This window comes from Microcebus murinus, chromosome 16 (assembly GCF_040939455.1).
Source record: "Microcebus murinus isolate Inina chromosome 16, M.murinus_Inina_mat1.0, whole genome shotgun sequence".
NCBI lineage: Eukaryota > Metazoa > Chordata > Mammalia > Primates > Cheirogaleidae > Microcebus > Microcebus murinus.
The window spans coordinates 19,487,447-19,504,428 of record NC_134119.1 but is presented as its reverse complement, the minus strand read 5'-3'; the positions used below and the strand labels follow the sequence as shown (position 1 = coordinate 19,504,428).

The following is a 16,982-nucleotide window of genomic DNA, read 5'->3' as shown; positions in this document are numbered from 1 at the left end:
AGAAGATGAGTCAAAGAAGTTAATAGTGAGTTGGAGCCAGGTCATGGAGATCCAAAATGCGTTGTGAGCCATGAGCCATGTACCTTCCTCTCACTGAGAAAGGTGAGACAGAATTTCTTCTCTTCTTCCTGGATAGCTGCTCATTTGCACTCTTCTGGCATGCAGGAAAGACTTTTCCTCAGTTCACATGATAGCCCCTTAGGAAGAATATTACATAGTGTAGTTAAGATTTGACCACATGCCACTTAAATACCTCTTTTCATCTCCTTTTTAATGTTATATTTCAAATTTTACAAGAGAGTGTTAACTTTAAGCAATTACTAACATCAACCAGGTCTCCTATACTAAACTTTTAGTAGAAATCATGGTATCTCCACAGCTCGCTAGGAAAATCCTTATGCAGAGAGACCTGACTCAGATGTAAATTTTGGTTACTATTTTCAGAGACTGTCTGCTCTTCCTTGGTCTGGCTCTAGTCATCATCATTACCAGGGATCTTATCTGAGTTAACTGTGGTAGAGTGGTTGCTTCTCTGTGTTACTAAAATAAAAAAAATAAAAAAGATGAAGATACTGATAGTTAAGTTGCCACTCTTTGAGGATGTGTTTTGGCTTTAATACTTTTAATCTGCTCATTATAGTGGAGGCCCACATGTAAATGCTGTCCATCTATTGTTATATGATGCAGTGATTGAGGAAACCCAAATCTAAGAACATATTTCCATGAATAGTCCCTACTTTCTAAATGAGACTTATTTAACATTATTTTATGAGCAATCAGATTATTTTATTTCTGTACCTCTGGGCAGTTGAAGTACTGATCTATGTATATAGTTGCTTTTAATTAAAAAGAAGATTTGCTGAATATATTATTAGAATTGAATTTTTATTTGAAATGCCCTATTTTCTTAGATCTGACACGTGAGATCAAGCTAAGTATAGAACCTCCTCGACTTTTATTCTGATTACAACAGCATGAGAGATGGAAACAGCAAAGGAGTATTTTATCAGTGCCAAATTATTTTCTGCAGCTAATGGAGGGAGTCTCTGAATGTTACTTGGTGTTGATATAGTTAAGATTATGCCAATATTTACAGTACACTGTGCCTTTATATTGTGTCCTTCGTAAAAATTGCCAGGGATTGTATACTTTCAAGCTAATTAAAAGTAGCAAAAAACATATTTTTAAATTTGTTCTTAAAATGGAACAGATTTTACTTTGAGTTTTTGCCAGAAGCTGGTTTCTATAATAACCCTCTGTCACAGGCTTCTATTATAATTCTACTTGAGTTTTTTGTTAAAGAATATTATTGTTACTCATTTTAGAAGTGTGTGTGCCTTTTTCATTTTCATTTGGTGGTGTGTTAGAAATTGAGTGAAGGTGCCTTGTAACTTCACAGGTGTTTGTGCTTTTCCACAGCAGAATTTCTCAGGCTTTGCTCTGCATAGCAAACCTCTAGTGTTAGATCTTGTGTTGTTTGCCTAAAATAACAATTTCATTTTAGTCACATACATTGTAAAAATGAAAGAGGGCATTTCATTAAATAGTAATTAATTGAGACTCTTGTGACATGTGTACAATGATGGTCAAAATGTGTGAAATTGTAAATGCTCTTTTCTATGTGGTTTTGTTTAAAAAAAAAAAAAGACTTGAAAAATTTTTTTCTGGCCTTGCCTTTCCCAATCCTGCCCTGTTCATTTTACAGTTAGCATAATTTATAATTTAAGATGATGTATATCATTCAGATGTTGTAGTGGTGTTAGGGGGAGGCAGCAAATTGAACTTGAGGAGAGCGTTTATTTCTAAGCACCCTCGAGTGACTAAGGGCATAGCATACAGTTAGGTGACTTGTATTTGGGAATCTGTTTGTAATTCTTGTGGAGACTTTTCACTAAGAGTTGTGGATATTGGGGAAATTTGGCAGTGACACTTGGAACTACACTAATAATCAGGACTGATATAGAATATCTGGTGGCTTGGGAGTTGTCTGGATTCTTTCTTCCCATTCCATGTGCTCATTTGGAAAAGGTGACTTTCCCAAATAGAGCAAGATGTTCTTTGATTAAGCATATAGGTGAGAAGGACTTTGGACTTTAAATGCTTTGATTTTGGAAACACCTTTTTTTCTTTGACCAAAACACATTATTTTCCCCCTCTGTCATCCAAAGCCAACAAATGACCTGGAGAAAGCCATAGCAATGGTTGGGCAAGATTGTTACATTCCAGCATTTCCAGTAGGATTAAAGTCCTCTGTTGGATTAGAACAGCCCCCCCCCCACCCTTCCAGCTTTTTCAGAATAGATTTCCTGAGCCTTGTTTTTATTTTTCTTTGGATAAAACTGTTTTCAGGTACCTAGAAGAGAGTCTCTCATATGAGGGCTGTCTGGAAATTATCCAGCAATAATTTTCATACGTTTTTGTATTAATGACTGGATACTTTCTGGGCAGCCCTTGCATAATGGGATCATTATATTATAATAGTGTTTCTCTCTCTTAAACTAACATTTAATATAGATTCTATTTGTGGAAAGTAAGCGATAACTACTAAGGAATCATTTAGCTCCAGATTCAATCTATGCATAAAGTTGTTGTAAATTAATAAATCTTTGATTGATTGATATCTACTAATCAGTTTTATTTATATTTTATGTACAGTTTTATGTATAGTTGTGCACCATGAGAAAATATTAGAAATGCATTGTATTAATGCTGTAACTCTTACCAGTTGTAGCAATGCAAATTCTCATTTTGAGATTTCCATCTAAATATTCTACCATATCAACGGTTGTCATAGTAGCAGTCTCAATTGAGAATTGTGATTATATACTTTATCAAATGACTATTTGATGAAAGCTCAATTATTCTAATGTAGTTTAGCCAGAATTCTGAGCCATCATCTTGCCTGGTTAAGGGAATAATTAACCAACCTAAAGAAGAAATTCCTTTATTTCTGTTGAATTACACAGATTTTTACCTTATTTCACTGACTGTAAGGTGCCATCAGTTGTAAGACATGCCATTATTTTATGTGCCACTAAGAAAAAAAAAAAAGCCTAATGGTTATGCTCATGAGATGCTATCAATTAAAAGATACAGTCCAATTTCAGAGATGTTAAAATGTGGGGAAGGAGAAGGAATTTTAGTCAATAAAATACAGCACATAAATATACTCACAGAGTTTTAGTTGAGTATTGGTCATAATCATATTATTAAAATGCAAAGAAAACTATATTAAATAAATCACTATTTCTGCCAAACATTATACAAATTCTTTAATCCCAAAAACCTAGAATTGGAAAAGATAGGAGATCTTGTAGTCAATACTGACACATTAGGAAACCTATGAGACCATCCAAAGTATGTAAAAATTAGCCATTGATTGCCTCTTTTACCAAAGTATCTTAAACTTTGCAGAAGAAATTATAGTAGTATTCCTTTAGATAGAGGTCTTTAGAGTATCTCATGATAAATTTTATATACCCCTTTTCAAGATTATTTCACTTAATATTTGAAAGGGAATAATTTGGGATTTAGATGAGTTTAGTATTACAAACAAGGGGCACACTGACACTGAGACACAGTATGTTTAAGAGCTGTAATTGTCAAATATGTTAAATGCCATATGGAATTTTAAAACGAATCATTGTTCCTGTCTTCTGAGAGTTGTCACATTCTACCTTTTGGGTATTCTTTTTTTTTCCCCCCAAATTTAAAGTACAGTTCAAGGTTAACTGGCTGTGTGGTAAAAAGGTGACTTAGTAGAACTTATTATGAGCTTTATTTTTCTAAATAGCACCGAGGTATGCCTTTCCCATATGCTTGCTTTAGTTATCACCTTTGATGCTAGAATGCAAACTGGGTTGTTATTTGAGAGAGGCCAACATGAATTTCTAGTATAGACATTGCTAGGTGACTAGGTGACCTACTTGCAGCTTTTGGTTCTCTCAGGAAGTGGGTACAACAGGCCATCAGCCAGCAGGTGGCCTCATGGAGGTTTGAAGTCCACAGCAGACACCCAGCCTGCAGTGTGGGTTCCAAGTGCAGATTTGGAACTAACACTGCAGGATTTGGACACTGGATGTGGACCTGATCCGTACCACATTGCTTGAATCTTGATTATTGTTGAACCTTACCTGCAAAATCAGAGAAGATTCCAGCAACCTAGGACCTGCTTGGCCAAACACGTGGGGCTAGAGCAAGCCTGCAGATGGGATGAAATGTCAGTAGCTGTGCAGCCTGAGAGAGTACAAGGACAAGAAGCCAGATTAATCTTTGTGTTTTTGTCTTTGTGGTTTTTGAATCACAAAGGATATTTCCTGCAAATTGCTACCAACAGTGATAGCTTACTTTGTAGAGTGTTTTCAACTTATCAGAGTGCTTTCACAAACATAATATTCTTGTCTTCATAATAAACCTGGTTGGGGGGGGCTGGGTAATTGGCCCATTTGGCAGATGAGGAAAGTGAGGCTCACAGATACTAAGTAACTAATCTTAAGGTCACTTGTTACTGGCTCTTGTTTTTTTCATTATACCATATTGCCAATGTTTGACTCCATATTTATTTCTAAATTTAGAAAGTTTATAGTGTGTTTTCCAGCAGCTGCTTCTGTCTTTGGGGACTGCCAACATTTTGTTGCCTATCTTTTTACCTCCCAAATCACAAGCATAAATTTTCTCAGTATTGAAGGGAAAAATAAGCAAAACCAAAACACGTTTTCATCATAACTTATCAGGTTAAAACACTCTCCTCTGTTAGGTTCTAGTAATCATTTTTGGAAGTGGTGTTTTTTCAGTCTGTCTTACCTTGTTTAAACCTCCGTTAACCTCACTGCTGTAGCTTTTGAGGTATCTTATAGTAAACCACATACAAGTCCAGACAAGGAGTCCAGAGTTAGAGCAAGTTAAACAAGAGTTGTCAGCATTGTTAGTTGTTGACATTGAACTTGATACTAACCATGAATGGCTGGTTTTCTAACTTTCATTTTACCTGGAGAGCCTCTTCTGTTTTTGAGCAGCTTCCTTGAGACTTTTTCTTCCTGTTAGAGTTCCCCTCCATTTCTTTCCAGAAAGTGTCCTTTCAGCATTTTTTCCTATAGTGTGCTTCTGCAGGGGTGTGGAGTATATATGTTTATGGTTTTCATCTCTTTAAACTTTGCACATGTATTTTTCTTTTAAAGTAGATGAGAAATATAAAAATAGAGCATTATGTAAGGATGCGTGGGGTAATTACTGTAGGTGAAAATTAGAGTAAGTAGAACAAACAGAGCATGCAGGCAGGAGATCTGCCTTCTGGTCCAGGCATGGCCCCACTACTTAGCTATGGACTTTTCACAAACCCCTTAAACTTCTAATACCCAGTTGCTTTATCTGTCATAAAAGAGTTGCATTTAAATGATGTCTAGAGTCCTTTTCAATTTCAAACCTCATTCCAGTCTCCAAACTGAATATATAAGGTTGTATTAAGTAAAGGTGGGATTTGCTGGCAAAACTTACAGTGGTGAAAAGGATGATCTAAGTGAGCTTAAATTCTGTTGATAATTTTGTTATTATTGGGAATTGAATGAAGTGATTCAACTGTCTAGCTATTATAAAATCAAATGAAACCCAGTATTATTAGCTAACCTTTTAGGCTTGCTTCCTAATCTTGCTCACCATTGTATACCCAACACCCAGTACACCCCATGTCAGCATGTTGTATTTTAAAATACTTTCATAAAATATTGATGGGTTTCTTGGCCTATTTACCTCATTAGGGCAGACTAACCATGTCTCAAAACAGTTCACAAATTCAGGTGGTATAGGAACAAGTGATAGAATGCTAATTGGAAAGAAATTTTAGAGGTAAAATTTGACAATAGATAATGTGCTAGTATCCTTTATTATCCTTCAGCCCAGTGGGTGATGTTTCTGGGCTACAGATTGTAGATGAAGTTTTAACTATATTTAATTAAGGGGGAAAGGAAGACATAAATTGTATTTAATGTAGTAGATTGTAGAAATGAAGAGAGAGAACAAAATGATACTGAAGTTTTGTATATTTAAATCAATCTTAGATTTCCATAACATTTTATTGTATTTTGGGTCATGGATTACTGAGGAGGACTATGGCTTCTCTTTTCAGAAAATAAATGCACACTGCCAATTTCACAGGCCTTTTGAGGGGTTTCATGGAACCCTCATCATCTGGCGGTCCCTAGTCCAAATTCTTGATAGAAAAGAACCCTAGAATGCTGAACCTTAAATGCCCTTAGAAATAATCTAGACCAGTGTTTCTTAACCTGTTTGTGAGATTAATGGAATGGATCAAGGTCAACATTAAAAAGAAGAAGAAAGGAATAAAATGGAAAATATCAGTATATCATATAACATGCCAAGTAAGTTTTGTGAATCGTCTCTTTGAATTTGTATGCTTGTGTGTGTGTGTTAGTACTAAGTCAGAATATGAAATGTATTTCTTTCTGTGGATTTAGCATTAAGTGCTAGAAACTCATCTATTGCTAGATCATCCTCTTCTTTTTTTTGCTGAGAAAACCAAGGACTTTAAAGGCTAAATGATCTGTTCAGATCCTCCCTCACTGTTTTATTGTAAATGGCCCAGTCAGAACAGAACTAGATTGATTGCTAATTTTACCATGACACAATTTTAAATAGACTCGTGAAGTAGATTATTTAAAAATATTAAGTTGTTCATCTGCTTCACACTTGGAATTTTTTAATTCTTTATTCTTCCCACTAAAATTATATGTGACATTATCCTTTGAAATAATCTAACCTGGAGCTTTCTTTCCAGAGAATGGACAGATATCTTAGGCCCTCTCAGTTGGCTATCTGCACACCTGAATCTTAGAATTTTGATATTTAGGGCCTGATTAGAAGAATTGCAGAACAAGATATGAGGGGTCATTGAGTTTTTAATGTCTAAACCAAATTAAATTACTTTAATTCAACTTGATAGTTGAATGTAGAACGTGGTACTAGGTGTTGATACTGGATCCTTGGGAAGACACTATATAATGGCCCTAAGTTATCTGTGTGAGATTGTCTCAAACTTTAATGCCATACTACTGGAAGAGTCTTGTTAAAGGCAGTTTCTGATACAGGGTCTTGCTGAGACTCTGGATTTCTAACAGGCTCCCTGGAGATGCTGCTGCTGCTGGTGGTCTTTGGATTATACTGTTAGTAGCAAAAACCTGCATTACCTGCCTTATTACCATAGTAAGAAAAGGTAGCTCTCAGATTGTTTTTCTGTCTTAATGTTAAACATCCACGTTCATCAGTCCCCACATACATTCGAGTAATAATGCCTCTGTTTGCAGCACTGTTTTAGGTGATTCATATTTAGCACTACTTTGTTTAACTAGATTTTTTCAGGATTTTTCTATAAAAGTTGTCTAAATAACTGAAATCTTTAATTTCAGGAAGAGCATTTTCTAAAATATTGCATAATTTCTTTCTCAAACTATTATATGCACTTTTTCCTTTAACTTAGTGGTGTAAGAACCATGTTTTTTTTTTGGAGATTTTCTTGGCGATGGATATTGAGCTTATATGCAAAACGAATAAAAATCACAAACCTTCCAAATTCTTATATCTGTGTTTTATGGTTATTTTCCTATTTTGTTTGTCCACCTGCCAATTAATAGTACGTCTGCCTCAAAGGAGTTGTTTTCCCTTTCTGTTCTAATTGATTACTTTTGACTTGAAAAGCCAGATACTAGATTTGTTAGAGAGATGTATGGGATTAATCCCAGTCAGAAGGGCCTGCCTGGTGTGGGGGGGTTCAGTGGTCAGGAAGTTCAGTAAGTTGAGCAGGAGAGAAATCCTTTCGTTTTAACTGTATTCTGAATAGTTAGCTGAAATAGGTGCTTTGTTTCTTCTTCATGCCTTTCTCCATGCACTTTTTAAACTGGTTTCTAGATGTCTCTCTAGCATTGTGTGTTAAAGGTAGTTTAAAAGAGTGTGTTTGTGTGTGTTAGCCCTGCTATTGGGAATATGATAATTGTAATAAATAAGCAGCACTTCAGGGTCCATCTAAAGTGGAGATGGGTCACCTTGTGCTAAAGACCATGTTGTTTCTCTTATGTAGCATGTTTTGCAGTGGCGTTGCAAATGGTTTTAAGAATAATAATGATAGTTAAAGAGGATATTCTTTGGTCCAATTTAGTGATTTACGGTTCAAGGGATTTAAAGACTGATTTCTTGTTTACTATCTTTAGTAGATTATTAATTATAATAACAATCGTAGCTCCCATTTGCCGTGTCAGGCAGTCATTATTCAGATGAATATTGTGCAACAAGGAGGGCTGTGGCCATGAAGGGTCCATTTGACTGGGGGCTAGTAAATGGCTGCTGTGCTTTGAACAAATGAGGGTAATCCAGATAGATAGGGGTGAGATTAAATCTCTTCATTAGTCCCTCTTACAAATAAATAGCATGTATAGGACCTACAGCAGGTGCTTTTGGTTTTTTTACTTGCCGAAACTAGAAATTGTTAGAGGATTCACATCTATTAAAAACCTATAGTAGCTTATATTCTAATTTAAAGCAGAGGTTCCCTGTTTGTGTTTTAAGTAGGCAGCATCAGACACTTATCATTTTGAATAGCCTTATTATTGGTTCTGTGTTAGAAGTTGTGGATTATATTTAAAATAATAAGACTAAATGTAACAATCACAGTTAAGTTGGATTTTGAGATCCCGAACAGGGCTTCATCTGACGTATTTTTAGTGAATTACAGCCTTTACACACTGATTACCAAACAAACTCGTCTTATTTGAATCTTATTTGTACATCTAGAGTTTGTCTTATTCTTTAGTGAATTTAAGCAAGCTGGTATAATTTTAGTCTAATTAACAGTGTTGTGTGACCTGAGACTCCTGTCAAAGACCCTTATAGGAGCTAGGAAACACTGGGAGGTAAACTGAACACATGGCCTCAGTGCTTTTCCTTTGCACTGGAATATAACTTGCATTTAAAGAGATGAAAAAAGAAAAGGAAAAGTAACATCCCTTGCCTTAAAGCTATAATAACTGTGTTCAGTATGGTTTTGCTATTAATAATCTCTTTTCGTTTCTAGACTAGAAGATTTTATTTGAAGTATTTATTTAAAGCCAAATGCTACCAAGAAAAAAGATTTTAATAGAAATATAGAATAGATATCTGTCTCTACCTTTTGTTAATTGATCCTGTTTGTTTAACTGGGGAAATACAAGTTTATATCTACTGGAGAGAAATCTGTGGACATAAACCCCTCCCTTCCTGTTTTCAAATATATGTCGCATGTTGTTTATCTTATTTAAATATACAGTAGACGAGAATGCAACTGCTGTTCCTTTAATATCAGAACTACGCACGTTACAATAGGTGTCACTGTTTTGCTTGGTCCAATCCTGATTGGTGGCTTCAGCTATTGGCTGGGAGCACTGGCTGTCTGACTCCATCTGCAGGGCTGTAATACCTACTCTCCTCCGATCCATTCACCACACAACTTCAGCCGGCTGAGCAGACTCACGCAGCTCCAGCACATCTTTCTTGCTAACCTAATTCAGAAAACAAGTGCTACAGCTCTGTGCCTGTCATCTTCGCTCAGTGTAACATTTTCAGGTGATCTAGGAAATGGTTATTTTTCTGAGCAAGTAAGAGAAACAGGAATCATGATGGGGATGTATTTAACAGACCCAGTACTGGATAAAACTTAAAGCCAGTTTCTATTCAACATAGTGAAAAGGTCACCTTGCCTGGCTGAGAAAGAAGCAAAATATCAGCTTGTTGATTTCTGTTAACCTCTTAGCTCGGGCTAGCCTCATTTCCTTGATGTTCAAACCAATTTGGGATATCTAGCTATAAAGAGAGACACACTGTACTCATGGTAGATGACAAGGAAAAGAACATGAAATGTCTCACCTTCTTCTTGATGCTTCCAGAGACGGTAAAGAACAGGTCCAAGAAAAGCTCGAAGAAAGCAAATACCAGCAGCAGCAACAGCAGCAGCAAGTTGCCCCCAGTTTGTTATGAAATAATTACCTTGAAGACTAAAAAAAAGAAGAAGATGGCTGCTGATATATTTCCCCGTAAAAAGCCAGCCAACTCCAGCAGCACCACCGTCCAGCAGTACCACCAGCAGAATCTCAGTAACAACAACCTTGTACCGGCCCCAAATTGGCAGGGTCTTTATCCCACCATTAGAGAAAGGTAAGTACTGGGCCAGCATGTTTACTTTAAAAGTTTTCCTGTGTTGAAGTTTCTGTTTTTGCATAACCTGTAATGTATTTTAACACAAATCTGTGTTTCCTCTTTTCCCAGAAGCTTTATTGGTAATGGAAAACTGCCTTGTATCTTTTCCAAAACAGTACAGCTGTTTTCCTCTTAGATAAAAATGTTTTTGCAAGCTGTAATGTTTAAGTGACAGGGTTGTGTCCATGGGCCATAGAAGATAGAAACCTTTTATTTGTTCTTAGCCTTATGAAAAGTTTGTATAACTTTTTTTTTTTTAACTTTGTTTACTGCCCATGTGTTTGCAATGATTACAAACACAGTTGTTTAGTTAGAACCTTTGTTATTTTGCCTTGAAGTTACTAAACTGTTGCTTAGCTTGCGAATCTTTTGTGGGTATGTTGGGGAAGAGAATATTAAAAATGCTGGCTGCTGTGAATTAATGAGTTGCTTCTGTTTATAGAAATGCGGTAATGTTCAATAATGATTTGATGGCAGATGTACATTTTGTGGTCGGGCCACCAGGTGGGACTCAGCGGTTGCCAGGACACAAAGTAAGCAACAGCTGCATGACCAGTTTAGTCTTGAGATTTACAAAGAGGGACCCTCTCCGTAAGCCTGGAACTTGGTGTGGGCAGCTTGCTGATGGCAGACCGTGCATGTTTTACCCGATTCCAGAGAAAGCGTACCCTCTCCAAGGGCTTTGGCCATGCTTAAATTTTTCTTTGTTTCCTTCTACACTGCTTTATTTCTCACACAAAACATGCCCTCTTAACTCTCCAGCCATGGGAAGTTATTGTGACAGCTTAGTAAAGTCATATGTTTACCCTTTTAGAAATCAGTTATATAAGCTTTTATTTTATTTATTTAGTAATGAAAGGACTTGTACATTAATCTCTTAAAGCCTTGAGATAATTAACAGAATAGAGACTGTTTTGCATGAACATCTTGGCTTCCGTGGCAAGATACCTTGTACCTTGGCTTTTTCAAAGCAGCAGGTTTAGGTACTATACCATACCTAAACCTGATTACTTACAGTTGTTTTTCTGGATTGATTTGCTGGAAGTGCTTTCAATTTAGTGTGTGAAATAAGATTTCCCTTTCTACACAGTATGTTTTAGCTGTTGGGAGCTCTGTGTTCCACGCGATGTTTTACGGAGAACTTGCTGAGGACAAAGATGAAATCCGTATACCAGATGTCGAACCTGCTGCTTTTCTTGCTATGCTGAAGTAAGCATCATTCATACGTTTGGAAAGAGTTTGTTTATGCTGTATTTGTACTCTGCTAGTTTCACAGTTAAATGTAAGTTTTGCGTAACAGAAAAGAAGACCGATGAAGAAAGAGGGTGCTGCTTACCTTGTAAATGTTTTTGGAGAAAACTACTCTTCATCTGTCAGTGGAGGGCATATGGAATCATGCAGGCATTTATAATCACACCTCAATGTAGGATTTGGGGGCAAGTGGCATGTATGGTGATTTGATTTTTAATGACTTATAATTAAAGAAAAATAACTTTCTGGTGCAGTCATTATCTGATAGAGCACGTTCTCTCTTAAAGCTTTGTGTATGAAGAAGTCTTCAAAGAAATAAATTATATTTATGTTTTGCTTCACAATTCCAGATACTATACACCTTAGAAATGCCACCAATTGGGAGATTTCTGAGTGTTCTAAGAGTTATGGTCTCCTAACAGCAAATATAAAACTTAGAATCTGTTGAAATAATCTGATCTTTGAGCATACATATATACACATACTTTTATCTAAAATCAGATACTCCTTCTCAAGGATAAGAAGCATTTGCATTTTATATTGGGGGAGAAATTTTTGAAAAATACGAATAGTCTCCTATAGTTTCATATGGATTTATACAGAAAAACTTTAATTGGTAATACAGAAATATACAACTATATGATATGTTTTTTAAAATACTTATATAGCTGGTGGGTCTTTTGCAGACTCCAGCGTATTTAACCAGGTAGATGGAATCAGCTTCTTTATCATGTACTGGTACTAGACAACATGCTAGTCTACCATATGATTAAAATCCAGTTATTATTCCAAATAATATTTATGTGATTTTTCTTAGACTTCTAGCACACCACAGTATATCAGTTCAAGGTTATCTGCTACTCTAGGGATTTTGGTTCCCTGGAATAAATAAAACTTTGTTAAAAATTATTCAGTGGGTCAACAAGTGGGACAATAGTCCCATAAATGGTTAAAATGTTGATATACACTGTTTGCTTCCTACTGAAAAATAAATATTATAGTTAGTTCTAGAATTTAAAAGTATTTAATTTTTTATTCATATTACAGTTTTGAAATCTAATTGCTGCTGACTGGGACTTTAACAGCAGGAGATAGGGAAATTAAAGGCAAGTGAGCATGTGAAGTACCAGAACACAAACTAATCGCCTTTATAATCTTTTAGGGATATATGTACAGAAACCAATTTTACCTACAAGGATCCCCACCCCTTGAAGTGAGCTTTGTATTTTGGGCAGTGTTTTCTGTTGCTGCAGAGACTGGGAACACTAGTTCAGCATTTTGGCTTCACTGCAGTCATGTAGAGCATGTGTCGTTCCAGATATATACAGAATTAGGAAACATGACCAAGAGTGGCAAAGAATTACATCTAACCTAAGTCATTTGAAAAGTATCTTTTCTCACAGATGTGTTGCCTAGAGTATATATTGATACAGCTTTTCAAAATTATACATGCACACCATGGAAAGTGTTAAGAATCAGAAATGAGTCAGCTGCCGTTTGCTCTAGTGCCACACTTGGGATAGTGATGGCCAGGCTTCCTCACTCCTAAAGCGTCCGTGAGAAGCCAGTTTCCTGAGGTTGTCAAAAAAAGGGGACAACTGTTCACTTGACGGTTCCAGGGTAAGAGCTACAAAGTGCTCATCGTGCTCCAGGCTGCTCCCTACGGGTCCTGGCCCTTGGTCAGAGTGTCACTGACCTGCAGGTGTATTGTCAAGTGGCTTTGCCAGTGATTGCAGGCTTAACCTATCAGAGAAGAGAAGGACTTGCTGGGAGCAAAAAGACAGCTTCCATTTGTGATTGTGGTCATTTTTCTCATTGCCATCCTTCTGTTTTTGTACTTTTTTACAGAAACTTTTGCTCATTTTTTAAGTTATATGTGTTTCACCAAGGTGAAATTTAATAACTGAGCTAATACTTCAGATAACGTAGCTGTGCATCTCAGGTAGAAACATTTAAGTCAAGTGTTATCAGTATGTGGGTATGTATTTTTCACCAAGGTGTAGTTCCCACTTTCTTATGTTCCCATAGCAATCTAAGACAAGCAGATGATTTTTACCTTTATGTACCACTTGGTACATTTCTTGGTACTACTACCATCTCCCCCGCACCAGGAAATGTTTCATCTCCTGAAATAGGGATAATTCTCAGGAGCGCAGAAATAATGCATATTTAAGCTTTCCTACTTTGTCTTTTAATTAAATATATATCTAGAAATAATATATTTTTGATGCTCAAGGTGAAAGGAATATGTGGGGGTAGAAGGAATAATTTAGAGCTTAAGAAAAGACAGATGCAAAAGTCTCTTGGATTCTAACCGAATAAAAGCATTGAAGTCCATTTTTGATAATCTGTTGAACTTAGAACTACTTGAAAAATATTTCATTTAATTTCAGGTTTTATTTTGTGTTTAAGAAAAGTCCAAAAGCATCAGGATGCAGTCATTTTTATTGCTGCCATTATCGTATTAAAGGCATTTGTTTTTATCTGAATGTGCAGAAAGTTTCTCACAGTATTTTCGATTAAATGTAAGATAGTATATGTAGTAGAATTTTGCTGTTTTTTCTATAATATTGACTCTCATATGCAGTTCTTTTTCAAACAGTGTTAATACTTTCTGTTTTTAAGCAGACGCTTGATTGTACCTTATAAAATAGAGGCCAGAATGGTAACATGAAGTTAATGTCTTTAATTATACAAACTTACTGCTGAGTTGAAATATTAATAATTTATGAATATATTTAAGATGTTTCTTTAATCTGTAAACATGTTTGTAATAACTGTCACATAAGATGATATTCTTGGAACAAACTTGAAAATGGTTGCATCTTTTCTTGCTGGGTACTCTCATTTTGTGAAAATTCCATTTATATGCTATGTGCTTTTTTCCAGATATATCTATTGTGATGAAATTGACTTGGCTGCGGACACAGTGCTGGCCACACTTTATGCTGCCAAAAAGTACATTGTCCCTCACCTTGCCAGAGCCTGTGTTAATTTCCTGGAGACTAGCCTGAGCGCCAAGAATGCCTGTGTGCTCCTTTCCCAGAGCTGCCTGTTTGAGGAGCCAGACTTGACCCAGCGTTGCTGGGAGGTAATTGATGCTCAGGCTGAATTAGCTCTCAAGTCTGAGGGATTCTGTGATATCGACTTCCAGACACTAGAAAGTATCCTCCGTAGGGAAACTCTGAATGCCAAAGAAATTGTGGTTTTTGAGGCTGCTCTCAACTGGGCTGAAGTAGAATGCCAGCGACAAGATCTAGCACTGAGTATTGAAAATAAACGCAAGGTCCTAGGAAAGGCACTTTACTTGATCCGCATACCCACAATGGCCCTTGATGATTTTGCAAATGGCGCTGCACAGTCCGGAGTATTAACTCTCAATGAGACCAATGACATCTTCCTCTGGTATACTGCAGCCAAAAAGCCCGAGCTACAGTTTGTGAGTAAAGCCCGAAAGGGCCTTGTCCCTCAGCGCTGTCACCGTTTCCAGTCATGTGCCTATCGGAGCAACCAGTGGCGCTATCGGGGTCGCTGTGACAGCATCCAATTTGCAGTTGATAAAAGAGTGTTTATCGCGGGCTTTGGGCTGTATGGTTCCAGCTGTGGCTCTGCAGAATACAGTGCCAAGATTGAACTCAAGCGGCAGGGCGTTGTCTTGGGGCAGAACTTGAGCAAATACTTCTCAGATGGCTCCAGCAATACCTTCCCAGTGTGGTTTGAGTACCCGGTGCAGATTGAGCCAGACACCTTTTACACAGCCAGTGTGATACTAGATGGCAATGAACTCAGCTACTTTGGACAAGAAGGCATGACAGAAGTTCAATGTGGCAAAGTGACAGTCCAGTTTCAGTGCTCCTCAGATAGCACCAATGGCACTGGGGTACAAGGAGGGCAGATTCCTGAACTTATATTCTATGCTTGAAAACTCACTTCCCCAAGCAGTGTGAGCTCTGAGGTGTACATCTGGTCCCTACTTGCTTGATGCTTAGCTTATCTGCAGATATGTGATCAACGCAGGTAATTTGTAATGAATGAAGCAGTAGGCAGTTTCTAATTTCTTTCAACCTTTTAATTATGTACAGGCAAAAATGCAGCATTCCGCTTTTAACTATATGCTTAGAAGAGCCAAGTTCGTATAAAGGCTTTGTGATTTTTTAGAGTTGTGTCTATATAGCTGGGGAGATTTTTTGCTCTCCAGGTGTCCCACCAACCTCCCAGTTTTGTCCCTCCGAAGGTAATTTTGAATCACCCTGAATTCCCTTTTGGACTTTATTTGATAAATAGAAACAAATAGTCTAAAATAATAAGAGTTATTTTTGAACAGAATCCCTCTACCCCCAAAAAAGCAGATAAACCTCAGTGTACAATTTTGAAAGAAGTTTTGCTTTGTAATAAGTAATAATGTAGAAGGTAGACATTAGTCATGTTTGGCTCTTATTTTATTCTTTTTAAATTTGTCTTCTGGGATATTTTTTTTTCAATCCTAAACTCATAAGATTGTTACATATTAAATAATTCAAAGTATCAATGTAAAATAGGAAAATAAGGAATTGGGCATTTGTTTAGGCCATGACTTCTGCTATAAACAGATTTATACTCTTTCAGTTTAGAAGATGAAATATTGAAATACAGATATTTCTTTTAGAAGTAACTAAATTATAAAATTTTATTATCAATTTTAAAAAGTTGCAGTCCTACTAATTTAAATTGAAAAGGAAACCCAAAAATAGTCCTGTACTACAAATAGCTTAATTGATTCCACATTAGAATAGTTTGAAAAAGCCAAACTTTTTTTCTCTACTTAGCCTTTGATCCCTACTGTTTGCTTGTTTTTATAAGTTGTACTGTATAGAATTGTATTCCTTTATTCCCTCTTAAAAGGACCAAACAATTCTTTATATGAATGGAGTAACAGTTAGTTTTGTAGCACTACAAGTTAATGTGATATTTTTTTGTTTTGTTTTGTTTTGTCTGAAATATATTTTACCTGATCTACTTTGACCATATATTCTTTTCTTTGTGAATTATAATTCTGTCCTGTTCCTGGACTGCTAGAATCTGGCCTCTGGCCATCATAAAGTGCCAACATATGCCTGCAGGGTTTTCAGAAAATGGTCTGGAGCAACACATTTGATTATACCTAATAGTCACTGCATCGGTGTAACATCCAGCTTTCTTACTTGTCCACGGATAATGTAAACAAAGGAGGGAAAAGCTCATTAGAAAGTTCTCCTTCACTGATGGCTTACGTTGGTTTAGTGCCCGTGACCCTGGCAATGTCCACTGTGTTCGCTTTCAGCTGAAGTATCCATGTGTTTCTGGGCAGCTTTTCTGCTCAGCGTGATCCTGAGATGGCTTCCCCCATCACCCAGAGTGTGGTCCCTGGCCGCCTCCTTCTCCTGCTCTGCAAGCCCGAAACTGGCTTGTCTGGAGCCAGGGGTTAGTCCTGGGGTGTGTGTGTGCGCCACCGTGCGCATGCAAGTGTGTTTGCCAACTCA

The 16,982-nt window shown here is 36.8% G+C and overlaps 1 protein-coding gene across 3 annotated transcripts in view; it reads left to right on the top strand.

Annotated features, from left to right (window-relative positions):
- BTBD3 (BTB domain containing 3) overlaps positions 1–16,487 on the top strand; it is a 31,771-nt gene extending 15,284 nt beyond the window's left edge. Inside the window, exons 1-5 of one of the 3 annotated variants that reach the window (XM_012780828.3) lie at positions 2,437–9,603; positions 9,924–10,191; positions 10,676–10,766; positions 11,324–11,442; positions 14,374–16,487. In XM_012780828.3, the coding sequence (XP_012636282.2) occupies positions 10,049–10,191; positions 10,676–10,766; positions 11,324–11,442; positions 14,374–15,406 (1,386 nt within the window). In that variant the 5' untranslated portion in view covers positions 2,437–9,603; positions 9,924–10,048 and the 3' untranslated portion in view covers positions 15,407–16,487. Of the gene's footprint in view, positions 1–2,433; positions 10,192–10,675; positions 10,767–11,323; positions 11,443–14,373 lie in introns of those variants that run through there. The other 2 variants (XM_012780829.3, XM_012780827.3) reach the window with 2 other exon arrangements.
- The last annotated feature ends 495 nt before the right edge of the window (positions 16,488–16,982 follow it).